Consider the following 15977-nt stretch of genomic DNA (forward strand, 5'->3'; position numbering starts at 1 on the left):
ATCTGACTGACTGCAGCTGACTCCAACAGCGAGGGTGACCTTCCCCAGAGAGCTGGAGCCTTGGTGCCCCTGGCCACTCATTCCCCTCTGAGACCCTGTACTCCCCGTGAGCGCCCATTTTGCCTCTGGCAAGGGTAAAACTTCCCTCCCTTCCCTGAGCCCTGACCCAGCTGACTGGGTTTTCCTTTTGGGAATCTGGAGTTCTGTGCCGGGCTCGATGGGGACTTCCCCACACTGTGGCGGGCCCAGCACACGTGCAATGGAGAGCTTCCACGTCTCTGGACGCTGCGGGAAGTGTTCAAAACCAAAGCAAGGAGGGCTCAGCTTCCCTTCTGCGGTCCAGGGAGTGATGGAGGCTGTCATGAGACGGGGTGTCTGTGGGGCTGATGGGGGCCACCAGGGGGGCAGACTGGAGTAACTTCCCTGAATGTCTCCCTGGGTGCTGGGACCTTGGCTGATATCTTAATTATGTGCTTTCTGCAGCAAAGCTGCCAACAGCAGACTTCGCCGCAGCACTGCCCCACCACCCCATGTCTCCCTGTGCCAGGCCTGCCATGTCCCAGAGGCTGCAAGGGCTCGAACACCGCATGGACACACACAACTACTCAGCTGTGGAGGAGTTTGCCCTGCAGAGTTTCTCAGAGGAGCCTGGGCTCCGGGGTCTCTTCCTCGTCTTGTTCCTCCTCCTCTTCCTGGGGTCTCTTGCAGGGAACACCCTCATTGTCACGGCCATCAGCCTGCACCCAGGCCTCCACACCCCAATGTACTTCTTTCTCACCAACCTGGCTATTTTAGACATGGTCTGCACGGCTACAGTTCTCCCCAAACTGCTGGAGAACCTGGCGGTCAAGGGTGGCACCATCTCTTATCAGGGATGCATGACTCAGCTCTTCTTCCTGACCTGGTTTCTGGGGGCCGAGCTGCTGCTGCTGACAGTCATGGCCTACGACTGCTACGTGGCCATCTGCCGCCCGCTGCACTACAGCTCGCGGATGGGCCGGCCTGTCTGCGCCCTGCTGGCCGGCAGCGTGTGGGCCGTCAGCGCCGTCAGCACGTCCGTGCACACAGGCCTGATGACAAGGCTGACGTTCTGCGGCCCCAGTCAGATCCAGCATTTTCTCTGTGAAGTCCCCACGCTGCTGCTGCTCTCCTGCAGCCCAACCACGCTGAACAACGTCATGATAGTCGTGGCGGACGTCTACTTCGGGGTGGCCAACTTCCTGCTCACCGTGGCCTCCTACGGCTGCATCCTGGCCAGCATCCTGCGCATGCGCTCGGCCACGGGCAAGCAGCGTGCCTTCTCCACCTGCTCCTCCCACCTCCTGGCGGTCACCTTGTACTACTCCACCGTCATCTACACCTACATCCTCCCGGGGTCCGGCTCCTCCTTGGAAAACGGCAAAGTTGTCGCCGTGCTATACACAGCAGTCAGCCCCACCCTGAACCCCCTCATCTACTCACTGCGGAACAAGGATGTCAAGGTGGCACTCAGGAAAGTGTTTTCCCGAATCCAGTAAAGAAGGGAAGTGGCTGATGCGGACTTTGCAAGCTGAGCAGCGAGTTTCAAAATAGGATGTTGAGAGTCTGATGTAACAGGCAAAGAGTGAGAAGGTAGTTGATGTGATAGACTTACTTGTAATGGAGAAGGAAATGGCAGTCCACTCCAGTCTTCTTGCTTGGAGAATCCCATGGACAGAGGAGCCTGGAGGGCTACAGTCCATGGGGTTGCAAAGAGTCGGACACGACTGAGCGACAACACTTTACCTGTAATGTGCGATCCTTGGGGGGCGCTGCTGGTGTTCCAGGCGGTCCTTAACTAAGCGTTCCAAAGCCCTAAGGGTGGATGCTCTCAGGACTTCAAGGGGGAGGGATTAAAGGGGTAATGGGAGACACAGCAGGGCAAGGAGGAAGGGCAGGAGTCAGGCAGAGTCCCTCAGCTCCCCCTCCAGCACCTTGCAGACTAGTTTTCCCAGCACCTGGCACCTGGTGGTGCGGCTGGCCCCTTCCCATTCCCGGGCCAGGGGTCATGTGCGGGGGAGTTCCAAGAGTCAGACTCACCCAATGTGCACACTGCCTGGTACATTCTGATGTGAGGCCCCGATTCTCCAATCAGATACCCATTGGCTTGTGGGGAAAACACAAGGTGCAGTGCTCTTCGCCATGTCTGGGAGCTCCTGGTCCTGGCACACAGGGATGGGGAGAGATAGCGGAATCCAACCTTCCACCTAATGACCTGCAGAAGGAGGTGTGCTTTTATTTACTTTTTCTTCTTTCAGAAAAGGGCACATTTATCCTTAATAGTTGCCGGGAACCAAATGCGGAGCTGCAGTTACTGCCTCAGTACTGAACCACAGGCCCACTGCTGTGAGTGCTTACCTGACACTTGGCCCTCAGAGGCATCCCTCCCTGGTAGACCTGGAGGTCCTCAAGGGCTTGCACGACAGATGAAAGATGACTTTCAGCCCCAGCCAAGTGGATCATTTGATGATCCAAGATACATGATACAAGACAAAAATGAGAGAAAGAAAAAACCTTTTTCTTGTGATGATAACTTTTGGGATCTACAATCTCAGCAGCTTCCCAATGTACCGCACACTTGTGTCACCAGTATGTTCATCCCGGGACTTGCTTATAACTGGAAGCTTGTGACTTTTGACCCCCTTCCTACCATCCCCCAGTCCCACCCCTGCCTCTGGTAACCTCAGATCTGTTCTCTTTTTCTATGAGTTTGTAAGGGTTTTTAGATTCCACATTTAAGTGAGATCATACAGTATATATCTCTATCTGACTTATTTCACTTAGCATAATGCCCTCAAGGTCCCTTCATGCTGTTGCAAATGGTAGGATTTCCTTCTTTTTAAAGAAGGATTTTTCTTTTTATGGTATATATGTGTGTGTGTATGTGTGATATGTGTGTATATATATATCTTTGACATAGTGATATAATTTCCTTTGGATATATACCCGTAAGTGGGACACTGGATCTTACGATAATTCCATATTTAATTTTTTGAGGACCCTCCATACTGTTCCATATTGATGGAACCAATTTGCAGTCCTACCAGCAGTGAACCGAGATTCCCTTTTATCCACATCCCTGCCAGGATTTGCTGTCTCTTTGTTTTTTTTGATGGTAGTTATTCTAACAGGTGTGGAGTGGTACCATATTGTGGTTTTTATTTTCATTCCCTGGTGGTCAGTGATGTTGAGTATCTGTTCACATATCTCTTGTCCATTTGAATATCTTCTTTGGAAAAAAAATGTCTATTCAGGTCCTTTGTTCATTTAATATGAATTCATTTGTCATTTGGATTGCTTGTTTGCTATTGAGTTGTATCAGTTCTTTACAAATTTTGGATATTAGCCCCTTATCGGATATGTGATTTACAAATATTTTATTCCACTCAGTAGGTTACCTTTTTATGTTGATTGTTTCTTTTGTTGTGCAGAAACCTTTTAGTTTGATATAGTCCAACTTATTTTTTATTTTGTTGCTTGTGCTTTAGGTGTCATATCCAAAAAGATCATTGCCAAGACCCATGTCAAGGAATTTGTTTCCTATGTTTTCATCCAGGAATTTTATTGCCTCAGGTCTTTCAGGTCTTACATGTAAATCTTTAGCACATTTTGAGTTAATTTTTTGAGTAGCGTAAGAAAGTTGTTCAGTTTTATTGTTTTGCATGTGGCTTGGTAACATCATTTATAACTTTGGCTATTAGGAATAGAGCTTTCATGAATACACACACACACCTGTTTTTGTTTCCGGTGGCTCAGTGGTAAAGAATCCACCTGCCAAGCAGGATCCAGGGGATCAACCCCTGGGTCAGGAAGATCCACTGGAGAAAGAAATGGCTACTTACTCCAGTATTTTTGCCTGGGAAATCCCATGGACAGAGGAGCCTGGCAGGCTGCAGTCTATAGGGTTGCAGAATTGGACATGGCTGAGCCTTTGTTTCTTTTCAGGAAGTAATTATGCCTGGAATTACTGGATCAAAGCTGTGTATTTTTTAGTTTCATAAGAAACTACCGCTCTTTATTCCAAAGTGGTTGTACCATGTTTTACTCCCAGAGCAGTAGATGAGAGTTCTGGTTGCTTCATATGTTTTAGTGCTGAACAGAATGACATGTAAACAACTGAAATCTAATTATGTTATTCTCCTGCTTAGAATATTGAGTAGCTTCCTCTTGCTCATGGAACGAAATTGGAATTTTTCTTTCTTTCTACATGGATATGCTGCTGCTGCTGCTAAGTCACTTCAGTAGTGTCCGACTCTGCGACCCCATAGACGGCAGCCCACCAGGCCCCCCACGTCCCTGGGATTCTCCAGGCAAGAACACTGGAGTAAGTTGCCATTTCCTTCTCCAATGCATGAAAGTGAAAGTGAAGTTGCTCAGTCATGTCTGACTCTTCGAGACCCCATGTCCATGGGGTTTCCCAGGCAAGAGTACTGAAGTGGGTCGCCATTGCCTTCTCCCTACATGGATATAGTGTTAAAATAGCCCCTTAACTTCTGCTTTAGCAGCATCCCACAGATTCTCATATGTCTTTTCATTTTCATTAAGTTCAGAATGTGATCTAACTTCCTGATTTCTTGAATGACTCTGACTCATGTGTTGTTCAGAAATGCATTATTATGTTTCAAAGTATTTGAACATTTTCCAGGTGTATATCTATTACTGACTTCTAATGCAATTTCATTGTGGTCAGCACACATTATTTCTGTGACTTAAATCCTTAGACATTTGTTGAAACTTACTTTATGTTCTAGTGTACGGTCTTTCATGGTAAGTGTTTTGATGGCCTCAAGAAGACTGTGTCTTCCACTGTCATCAGGTGGAGTGCCATGTGAGTGTGAGTGAAACCAAGGTGGTCAAGGTGTTCCTTGTTGTTGTTCTGTTTACTTCTGTCAATTACTGAGAGAAGAACTTTGAAATCTCCCTCTACAACTGTGGGTTTGTCTATTTCCCCATGCAGTTCTATCAATTTTTACTTCATATATTTCAAAAGTCTATAATTGGGTGCATAAAAATTTAAGGATCTTTCAGTTCAGTTCAGTTGCTCAGTCGTGTCCGACTCTTTGCGACCCCATGAATCACAGCACGCCAGGCCTCCCTGTCCATCACCAACTCCTGGAGTTCACTCAAACTCATGTCCATCGAGTCGGTGATGCCATCTAGCCATCTCATTCTCTGTCGTCTCCGTCTCCTCCTGCCCCCAATCCCTCCCAACATCAGAGTCTTTTCCAGTGAGTCAACTCGTTGCATGAGGTGGCCAAAGTCTCGGAGTTTCAGCTTTAGCATCAGTCCTTCCAATGAACACCCAGGTCTGATCTCCTTTAGAATGGACTGGTTGGATCTCCTTGCAGTCCAAGGGACTCTCAAGAGTCTTCTCCAACACCACAGTTCAAAAACATCAATTCTTTGGCGCTCAGCTTTCTTCACAGTCTGACTCTCACATCCATACATGACCACTATGTCACATTAATTAATTGTTTCAAATTTTATTCTAACCCTTTATTATTAGGTCACCTTCTTTATCCCTGGCAATATTTTTTTGCTCTGAAATGAACACTGTCTGATATTAACATCATCACTCTAGTCTTCTTTTGACTGTCATTAGTATAGAATATCTTTTCCCATCCTTTTATTTATAATGTACTTGTGTCTTTATATTTAAGGTACTTTTCTGAGTGGGTAGCATGCTTTTTATGCCAATCTAAAACTTTCTGCCTTTTAATTGGGATGTTTTGACCATTTACAGATAATGTAACTATTTCACTTTCATATTTGAGAGATGTTTTTGCCAGGTATGGAATTCCTAGGATTTTTTCTTTCAGTACTTTAATGATGTTGACCTGTTTTTTTAAAAAATAGGTTTGGTTTTAGCAAGAAATTTACCATTTTCTTTGTTCCTTTATACAGAACATATACTTGTGATTTGACATTAACTTGAGTGATCATTTTATTAATGTGTTCCTCTTGAAATAGGCTGTAATTTCACTAAAGGTAGAGGTCATGTTTATTTTCTCTTACTGTTATATCTTAAATAGATACCATAGTCTCTGGTACTTAATAGAGGATCAATCAGTGCTGTTGATTGCATGAATACATTTGCTGTAATTAATGGTCTATACAGTTTATTCAGACATTGGGCAGTGATAAAGTGTAGATCGAAAAAAGCTAAAGGCAAAGGAGGAAAGGAAAGATATATCCATCTGAATGCAGAGTTCCAAAGAAGAGCAAGGAGAGATAAGAAAGCCTTCCTCAGTGATCAATACAAAGAAATAGAGGAAAACAATAGAATGGGAAAGACTAGAGATCTCTTCAAGAAAATTAGAGATGCCAAGGGAACATTTCATGCAAAGATGGGCTCGATAAAGGACAAAAATGGTATGGACCCAATAGAAGCAGAAGATATTAAGAAGAGGTGGCAAGCATACACAGAAGAACTACACAAAATAATCTTCACGACTCAGATAATCACCATGGTGTCATCACTCACCTAGAGCCAGACATCCTGGAATGCAAAGTCAAGTGGGCCTTAGGAGCCATCACTATGAACAAAGCTAGTGGAGGTGATGGAATTCCAGTTGAGCTATTTCAAATCCTAAAAGATGATGCTGTGAAAGGGCTGCACTCAACATGCCAGCAAATTTGGAAAACTCATCAGTGGCTACAGGACTGGAAAAGGTCAGTTTTCATTCCAATCCCAAAGAAAGGCAATGCCAAAAAATGTTCAAACTACCGCGCAGTTGCAATCATCTCATATGCTAGAAAAGTAATGCTCAAATTCTCCAATTCAGGCTTCAACAGTACATGAACCATGAATTTCCAGATGTTCAAGTTGGATTTAGAAAAGGCAGAGTAACCAGAGATCAAATTGCCAACATCCTTTGAATCATAGAAAAAGCAAGAGAGTTCCAGAAAAACATCTACTTCTGTTTTATTGACTATGCCAAAGCCTTTGACTGTGTGGATCACAACAAACTGGAAAATCCTTCAAGAGATGGGGATACCAGACCACCTTACCTGCCTCCTGAAAAATCTGTATGCAGGTCAAGAAGCAACAGTTAGAACTGCACATGGAACAACAGATTGGTTCCAAATCAGGAAAGGAGTACATCAGGGCTGTATATAGTCACCCTACTTATTTACCTTATAATATGCCAAGTGCATCATGCAAAATGCTGGACTGGATGAAGTACAAGCTGGAATCAAGGTTTCTGGGAGAAATATCAATAACCTGAAATATGTAGATGACACCACCCTTATGGCAGAAAGTGAAGAGGAACCGAAGAGCTTCTTGATGAAAGTGAAAAAGGAGAGTGAAAAAGTTGGCTTAAAGCTCAACATTCAAAAAACTAAGATCATCAGGGCTTAGGGATGGGCATCCGGTCCCATCCCTTCATGGTAAATAGATGGGGAAACAATGGAAACAGTGAGAGACTGTTTTTTTGGGCTCCAAAATCATTGCAGATGGTGACTGCAGCCATGAAATTAAAAGATGCTTGCTCCTTCAAAGGAAAGCTATGACAAACCTAGACATCATATTAAAAAGCAGAGACATTACTTTGCTGACAAAGGTCCATCAATTCAAAGTTATGGTTTTTCTGTAGTCATGTATGGATGTGAGAGTTGGACTGTAAAGAAAACTGAACACTGAAGAATGGATGCTTTTGAACTTTGGTGTTGGAGAAAACTCTTGAGAGTCCCTTGGACTGCAAGGAGATCCAACCAGTCCATCCTAAAGGAAATCAGTCCTGAATATTCATTGGAAGGACTAATGCTGAAGCTGAAACTCCAATACTTTGGCCACCCGATGTGAAGAACTGACTCATTTGAAAAAACCCTGATGCTGGGAAGGATTGAAGGCAGGAGGAGAAGGGGACGAGAGAGGATGATATGGTTGGATGGCATCACTGACTCAATGGACATGAGTTTGAGCAAGCTCCGGGAGTTGGTGATGGACAGGGAGGCCTGGCGTGCTGCGGTTCATGGGGCTGCAAACAGTCAGACACGACTGAGCGACTGAAGTGAAGTGAAGTGAAGAAGTCAGAGGAGCAAAGTGCACAGTACAAAAGCCTGAACCACATATTCAGGTGTTTCTCCCCCAGCCCTTTGAAAGGAGACCTGTCCTTGAAGTCTTCAGTAGACATGGAGGGGAGCCTGTGGCATGAGAAGGGTGGAGATGATGATGGAACATTCTCTGAAAGCAGGACTGAAAATCACCTGCATCACATTACATGGAACTCCCAGGAAGGGTGGAATTGGGAGCATCAAACAGGGCATATGTGAAAGTCTTTGGAAGTGCTGAACCCATATGAATCCTTGGTAAGCTGGTGCTGCTCCCCCTGCAGTGGGACAAGGTGGCCCCAAAGCACACCATCCAGAAGTCCATCATTGCCCATAACACACACTTCCCATTGGTGTTATTATTTACCTGAATTGTAAGTAGCTTCTCAACCCAAACATCTATTGTCAGCCATTAGCAGCCATTGGCTGACTGCCTTGGGTGGGTTTCCTAGACCAGACCGAGAGGTAGCACTTTGTGCAAGCGGTTTATTAAGCAGATTCTCCAGGGAAACCATGTAGGGAAGGAGATGAAGTGAAGCATGAATGTGGTTGATTTCAGGTGAAGTTTCAGCCTGATCCCACAGGGAGCTCTGGAGCATAAAATTGGCAAGAGTAAGGACAGTGGGATTTCCTTCTGCCACTCTGACCAGTCATTGTTCACTTGCTGTGGGGCTGGAATGTAAATATGCAAGACACCCTGTTTCATATGCAGTGATGTGGCATCAGGAGCTGAAGTGTAGTCCTCAGAGGGAAGTGGAAGCCCAGTTAGGAGGAAGCAGTCAGGAGACAGGTGCACAGAGAGAACAAGGCAGAGCTGCTGCCGTGTCTGCACATCCCCACTTCACACCTGCCATGTGTGTGCTGTGTAAATTCTCAGGAAGGGCACGGATACGGCCAGGCCTTCACTGCATCCCTGAGGCTAAGCTGTGGTTTGGTGCCAGACTCTGATCTACAAATTTCTAATGAATGCATGGATGTTTGGATCCCCTGCTGGAATAAAATTTGTTATGGGTCAAGGGGATCTGGCTTGGATGATTAGGAGGACTGAGGAATCAAAGATAATGCAGAACAAACATGGGGGCGGGAAGTGGTGAGGGGAGAGGCTGCAGGGTTCCTCCTGAGGGATGTGGAAGGACTGAAAACCCTGGGTCCACACGGGAGAAGTGAGTGTCTGCCTCTGAGGCAAACCCTTCAGTCTTGGTAAGTCTGTAGGTCCTGACTTGGTCTTGTAACTTGGCTGGACTCCTCCCAGCTGTGAGTGTGCTCCGACATGCCCAGTGACCCCCGTGGAGCCATGCCCGTTTGTGCTCCCAGAGGCAGGTCTGCTGATCTTGGTCCACCTGTGGATCCTGCAGCAGCCCTCGGACCTGGCTGCACTCAGGCTGCAGTAGAGGGGTCTTGACTCCACAGGAACCTGGCAGAAGACACCCTTCTTTGTGCCTCGAGCCTGCCTCAAGCCCAGTCGTGGCTGTGCTTCCTGAAAGCAGCCCTGTGGCTCAGCACCACCTCCTCTCAGCTACATCTGGGGGAATCGTGCCTGCTAAAGTGACCTGCCGAAGTCACACACATCTGTGAATCTGATAGCACTGTCTGCAGACTGTCTGCAGACCCTCAACAGGTCTTTGTCTAGTGTTAGCTCTAATGAACAAGATCCTAGAGACAGTGCCATCAACTCAAAGACCAGACAGAATTCACACCCACCTAGGAGAGAGACCCTGTTAATGGGACTTTCAACTGCAAACCCTACTGTGGACTCACTAGTAAACATTTGACTGGGCTCCAACCCACTCAGCTGAGTTCTCACAAACAGTACCATCAGCCCAGGGGCGTAAAAGAAGTTTTTTAGCTGTCAAAATTAGCTCCTAAAGACTGGAAGTGGTGTTTGCTCCTTTGAATGCACAGAGAGCAATTCAAGGCTAAACAGAACATGAATAATAGAGCAAACGTGACACCACAAAAGGAAGATAATAAAAATTCAGAAACTGACACTAAAGAAATGGGAATTTTCAATAGTGAAAACCATAAAACATTTCCTCAAAGATCAAGAACAAAACAAGGATGTCCACTTTCACCACTTGTATTTGACATAGTTTTGGAAGTCCTAGCCATGGTAATCAGAGAATAAAAAAAAAAAAGAATACAAATTGGAAAGGAAGAAGTAAAAACTGTCACTGTTTGTAGATGATGTGATACCATAGATAGAAAATCCTAAAGATGCTACCAGAAAACTGCTAGAGCTTATAAATGAATATGATCAGGTTGCAGGATGCAAAATTAATTCACAGAAATCTCTTGCATTCCTATACACTAACAGAAAAAGAACAGAAAGAGAAATTAAGGAAACAATTCCATTAGCCATCACATCAGAATGTATAAAATACCTAGGAATAAACCTACTGAAGGAGGTAAAAGACCTGTACTCAGAAAACTATAAGACACTGATGAAAGAAATGAAAGATGACAGAAATAGTTCTTGGAATAATGGTTTGGAATAATCAGTATTACCAAAATGATTATACTAACCAAAGCAAGCAACGGATTCAATGCAATTACCATCGAATTACCAATGGTAGTCTTTCACAGAATTAGATAAAAAATTTTTTACAATCTGTATGCAAATACAGAAGATCCTGAATAGTCAAAGCAATCTTGAGAAAGAAAAATGGAGCTGGAAGAATCAGACTCCTTTACTTTAGACTATACTAAAAAGCTATAGTCATCAAAACAGTATGGTGCTGGCACAAAAACAGAACTATATATTAATGGAACAGGATAAAACATCCAGAGATAAACCCACAAACCTATGGTCAATTAATCTACAACAAAGGAAGCAAGAATATACAATGGAGAAAAGACAGCCTCTTCAATGGTACTAGGAAAATGGCACAGCTACAGCAAAAGAATGAAATTAGAACACTCCCTAATACCATGCACAAAAATAAGCTCAAAATGGATTAAAGACATAAATCTAAGGCCAGAAATTATAAAACTCTTAGAGGAAAACAAGCAGAACACTCTCTGACATAAAAATCTTTTCTGATCCACCTCCTAGAGTAATGAAAATAAAAACAAAAATACACAAATGGAACCTAGTTAAACTTAAAAGCTTTTGCACAGCACAGGAGACAATAAACAAGATGAAGAGAGAACCCTCAGGTCAGTCAGTCATATGAAATACTGTGATAGACGGTCATATGGAAATACTGTAAGCAGTTATCCTGGGCTCACACAGGGTCGGACACGACTGGAGTGACTTAGCAGCTGCAGCAGCAGCAATTGGATCACGTAGAAGAAATGAATAAATTTCTATAAACCTAATCACCTATCAAGACTGACCAGAAATATATAATCTGAACAAAACTAGTAAGGAGATTAATGCAGTAATAATTAATAATAATAATAGAAAAACAAAAGCCCAGGACCAAATGATTTCATGGGTGAATTCCACAAAATATTTAAGGATCAACACCAGTCCTTTTGTTTTTTTTTTTCAAGTTTCAAATATTTTATTTTCTTATTCATACAGTATGAAGTTTCCTAAAGATCCCACAACATGATGTTTCATGCAGAAGAAAAACTAAACATTCAGCATAAACCACCCCCCCCACCCACCCACACACACTAAAAAAAGAAAAAGAAAAAACCCTCATTCCCCAGTAAGGAAATAATGTTTGCACTATTTTTCTGTAATGCCAGCCAAGATATGCACAAGCAAGAGAAATAGAAAGCATTTGCTAAAATATCTGTAACAAATACTTATGTACAAAAGATTCACAAAAGACGAGTTCCCCTCTTGAAGCAGAGCACATGGCAGTTGACACTGGAATAGATCAAACCACTAGCTGGGATTATAAACCACATACTGATCCAGAGGAAGAAAGTTACATGTGGAGATTTTCAGTTTGAACATTAACATTTCCAAAGTTTGGCAACATTATGTTTTAAAATTATGCAAATTATGTAAACAAGAGGTACATTTTAAATTGATCTACATGCAAAACTCCATGTCATGCAAGGACACCAAGCACCGGGATTTCTCACACAGACAGAGCCCATGGCGTGCAGCACTCAGTTGAAGGAACAGCGGTGGCAGGCTTCAACCTTGATTCAACCTGCCCTTCCCCACTCAGAGTATAAAACCAATTTTCTACAAAATCTATTATAGGGAAAGACTACAGTCCTAACAAAGCTAACCAGAATGTTTTCTTCCAGCCAATAGTACCTTTGCAGAAAAGGGAAGGGATAATAACATCAATTGGCAGAGCATGGTACACTACTTTTAAATCACACAAAGTATTAAGTTACCCACCCGAGACATTTTCGGGCAGAGGAAGAACACCATCATGTACTCTCTATGCCTTGTGGTAAAGAAATTTAAGAGGTATAAATTTGGATTTAATTTTGCTCTTCTGTGGCAAACAGTTTATAAGGTTTCTCCCAGGTAAGCCATATATATGTGGGTGTACAGATACACACATGTGCATTAAACATCACCAGTTTTTAGATTAGCTGCAAGTCTTCTGAAACAGAGAAGGGAAAATTTATGGTTTAAAGGTAAGTTTAATGACAATTTACCACCCATGTAATGAAACATAAACGGGTATCCTGAGCTATTACATGATTATTTCTGGAACTCTTCATTAAGTCATGTCTGAGATCAAATCAGGATTGCCTCACACAGCTTCTGTTCTTTAAGAATAAAATCACGACGAACTGACACTGACTCAGGGACACCTAATGAGCACAGTGGCTCCAGTTATGAAGTAACATCATGAGGTGTAAGCCGTGTGCAGTGATGGCGTGAACGCAAGAACCAGCTCATGGCAGCAGTGCTGGACCCTGTTTCTCCTCGAGCAGAGACGCCATCAAAGCTGCTCAGCAATGAGACACAGTCCCTGGAAATATACCATAGGTATAAATTAAGTTACAGACGCCTTTGTTACAAAAGTGTAATCAAGGTAAATAATAAAATGTTAACAAATGCTTTGTCGATCTCTCAAAGGAGAAAGAGCAGGTACAGGAAAACAGCTGGCCTAACACCCGGCTCAAACTGAACAATCTTCGATCTCTATATAAAACTGTGTGAAATAAAAGTAAGGATGTTGAATGTTCTGCTTGGCAGTTTTGTACTCTTTTATCATTTTTGTTTCTGAATCAAGTATATTAAAGCCAACCTACTATACATACAGAAAGCTACATATATCTATATATAAGTATTTACATATGTAAATATGTTATAAAAGATGAAGAAAAATAAATTAAAAAGCCAACCCCTCCCCTTTCTTCGCCACATTGATATGCTCTTTTCATGCTGCTGTCCTTCAGCTTTAAAGTGCTACACTGAGTTATTGAGAGAATAAGAGTTCAATAACACTTAGTCGCGCTTCATGAGGCTCATGTTGGAAAATGTGGCTTCACAGAGAAAAATACTTCCATTTAAATACACAGAGAGCATTGCTGGACGTCTTGAGCAGATCTTCAGAGATGGAGAAGAAAGCAAAAGTGTTGGGTGGTACTGTTTACACAAGAGTCACACGTCTACCACTATCTTTTTGTGGATATCTAGGCCGCCTACAACAGCACAGAATTCTTCAAAGGATATTCTTCCATGCCCATCCTTATCTGCATTTATTATGGTTTTGTCTACGATTTGCTGTAACTGTGTTATCTTTCAGATTGTTCCCCACCATCGTCTTTAGCACCTGGAAGAGTTCCCCATTGGAAATATAGGCATCTTTATCCATGTCACAGATACAGAAAGCAAAGCTCAGCTTCTGTTCCTCATCTCCTCTGACACTGAACTGAGAGGCTCCCTCAATGCACTCTCTAAAGTCTATTTCTCTGTGTCGAATGTATCTGTTCCGCGCTGTGCTAAGGGACTCTGTTGTAAGTCAGGTAGAGACATGAACTCTTCCACACTCAAAGAGCCGGAACTGTCCAAATCGAGCTTCTTAACTCTCTTTCCTAGCCTTTTAATTTCATCAGCATCGAAGCGCGAGCACATTTCCGAAGGATAGCTTGCCCCATTTTGCTGGGCGGTCGGCGGCTCGCTGGCGCAGTGTCGGCGCTCTGAGCGGCTCCCACAGGGGAGCGGGGCGCAGGCCTGGGGAGCGCGCCGGCCGCGGTGAGTGGACACGCGGGAGCTGGCGGGGAGAAGAGAAATTAGGGTCGAGCTTCAGAGACGGAGAGCGCGCGGGGAGACGGAGCAGGGAGGGAGGCGGGGGAGAAGGGGGCCAAGAGGCTCGGGGGCTGCAGCCCCGCACTCGTCGTGCCCGCGCCCGCAGCGGAGGACTCACTGCAGTGGCTTGCACTGACCCGCAACCTCAAGGCACGAAAAAGGGGGAGGGCAGGAGAGGGAGGGGAAAGCGGAGCGCCAACACCAGTCCTTCTGAAAGGTTGCTGCTGAGAGCCGTGAACAACGCCAGGATTCGTGGCCTCTGGATCTGGGGCCAGAGATGAGGCTTGATCACTCAGAGCTTTTGTGTAGCAAAGCTTTATTAAAGTAGAAAAAGAGGCAGAGAAAGCATCTGACATAGACATCAGAAAGGGTTCCCCGTTGCTAGTTTTTAGCAAGGCACTTCATGTATGTTGCTGCTGCTGCTCCTGCTAAGTCACTTCAGTCGTGTCCGACTCTGTGTGACCCCATAGATGGAAACCCACCAGGCTCCCCCTTCCCTGGGATTCTCCAGGCAAGCACACTGGAGTGGGTTGCCATTTCCTTCTCCAATGCATGAAAGTGAAAAGTGAAAGTGAACTCGCTCAGTCGTGTCTGACTCTTAGCAACCCCATGGACTGAAGCCCACCAGGCTCCTCCGTCCATGGGATTTTCCAGGCAAGAGGACTGGAGTGGGGTGCCATTGCCTTCTCCTTTATGTATGTTAGATGGCTGCTAATCAAATAAGGGAAACACCTCAAGGCTGAGGGAGCTTCACCAGGCCCTCTCCCACAAAACACATTTTTGAGATAGGATGGCACAAGGTGTGTCATCTCCAGCCATAAAACAATTTGCATGAATACTGGTTTGTTGAGCCATTATCAGCCTAAGTTTTGGGAAAAGAATGTCTGCCACTTGCAGTTTATATCCTCCTGTCCCTTGGGGGCCTTCCTACCTGTTAACCCTCTCACTTTCAAACTCTAATAAAAATATGAAGAGAAGGAAACATTTGTAAACTCATTTTACCAGGCCAGCACTATCCTGTTACCAAAGTCAGACAAGAACACTATGAGAAAAGAATTGCAGGCAAATATCTTTGATGAACATAGATGCAAAAGTCTTACCAAAATGTTAGTAAACCAACTCAGCAGCACATTAAGAGGTATGATCAGTGGTGTTTTGTCCCTGTGATGCAAGGATAGTTCAACATATGTGAATCAATCAATATGATTCACCACATTGATAGAAAATAAAGGATAAAAACCATATGATCATCTCAATAGATGCTGAGAAAATATCTGACAAAATAAAACATCCTTCAGGATAAAACCTGTCGAGCATCAGGTATAGAAAGAAGGTACCTCAACATAATGAAGGCCATATATGACAGTCCCACAGCTAGCATCCTCAATGGTAAATGAAAAGTTTTCCTCTAGATGAGGGATAAGACAAAGATGCCCACTCTCACCACTTTTATTCACCACAGTACTGGATGTCTTAGGCAGGGCAAAGAGGCAACAAAAAGAAGTATCCAAATCAGAAAGGAAAAAGTAAAACTATCTGTATGGGGACGACGGAGAATGAGATGGCTGGATGGCATCACCGATTCTGTGGACATGAGTTTGAGTGTACTCCGGGAGTTGGTGATGGACAGGGAGGCCTGGCGTGCTGTGATTCATGGGGTCGCGGAGAGTCGGACACGACTGAGTGAGTGATCTGATCTGATCTGTATTTGCAGATGGCATGAGCT

General features: G+C 44.3%; 1 protein-coding gene and 1 pseudogene across 1 annotated transcript; one reads left to right on the forward strand and one right to left on the reverse strand.

Moving 5' to 3' along the window:
• The first annotated feature begins 530 nt into the window (after positions 1 to 530).
• Positions 531 to 1517, forward strand: LOC129555923 (olfactory receptor 13A1-like). The gene has a single exon (XM_055425884.2). It carries the CDS (start codon positions 531 to 533, stop codon positions 1515 to 1517), a length of 987 nt encoding a protein of 328 aa, XP_055281859.2.
• An 11804-nt stretch (positions 1518 to 13321) lies between these two features.
• On the reverse strand, positions 13322 to 15608 carry LOC129555922 (calcineurin subunit B type 1 pseudogene; annotated as a pseudogene).
• Between the last annotated feature and the right edge of the window lie 369 nt (positions 15609 to 15977).

Source organism: Moschus berezovskii, chromosome 12, assembly GCF_049115385.1.
Source record: "Moschus berezovskii isolate FMDL1 chromosome 12, NW_MosBer_1.0, whole genome shotgun sequence".
Lineage (NCBI taxonomy): Eukaryota > Metazoa > Chordata > Mammalia > Artiodactyla > Moschidae > Moschus > Moschus berezovskii.

Excerpts from the sequence above, each read along its gene's own strand:
- LOC129555923 (XM_055425884.2), top strand. The coding sequence starts at position 531 with ATGTCTCCCTGTGCCAGGCCTGCCATGTCCCAGAGGCTGCAAGGGCTC.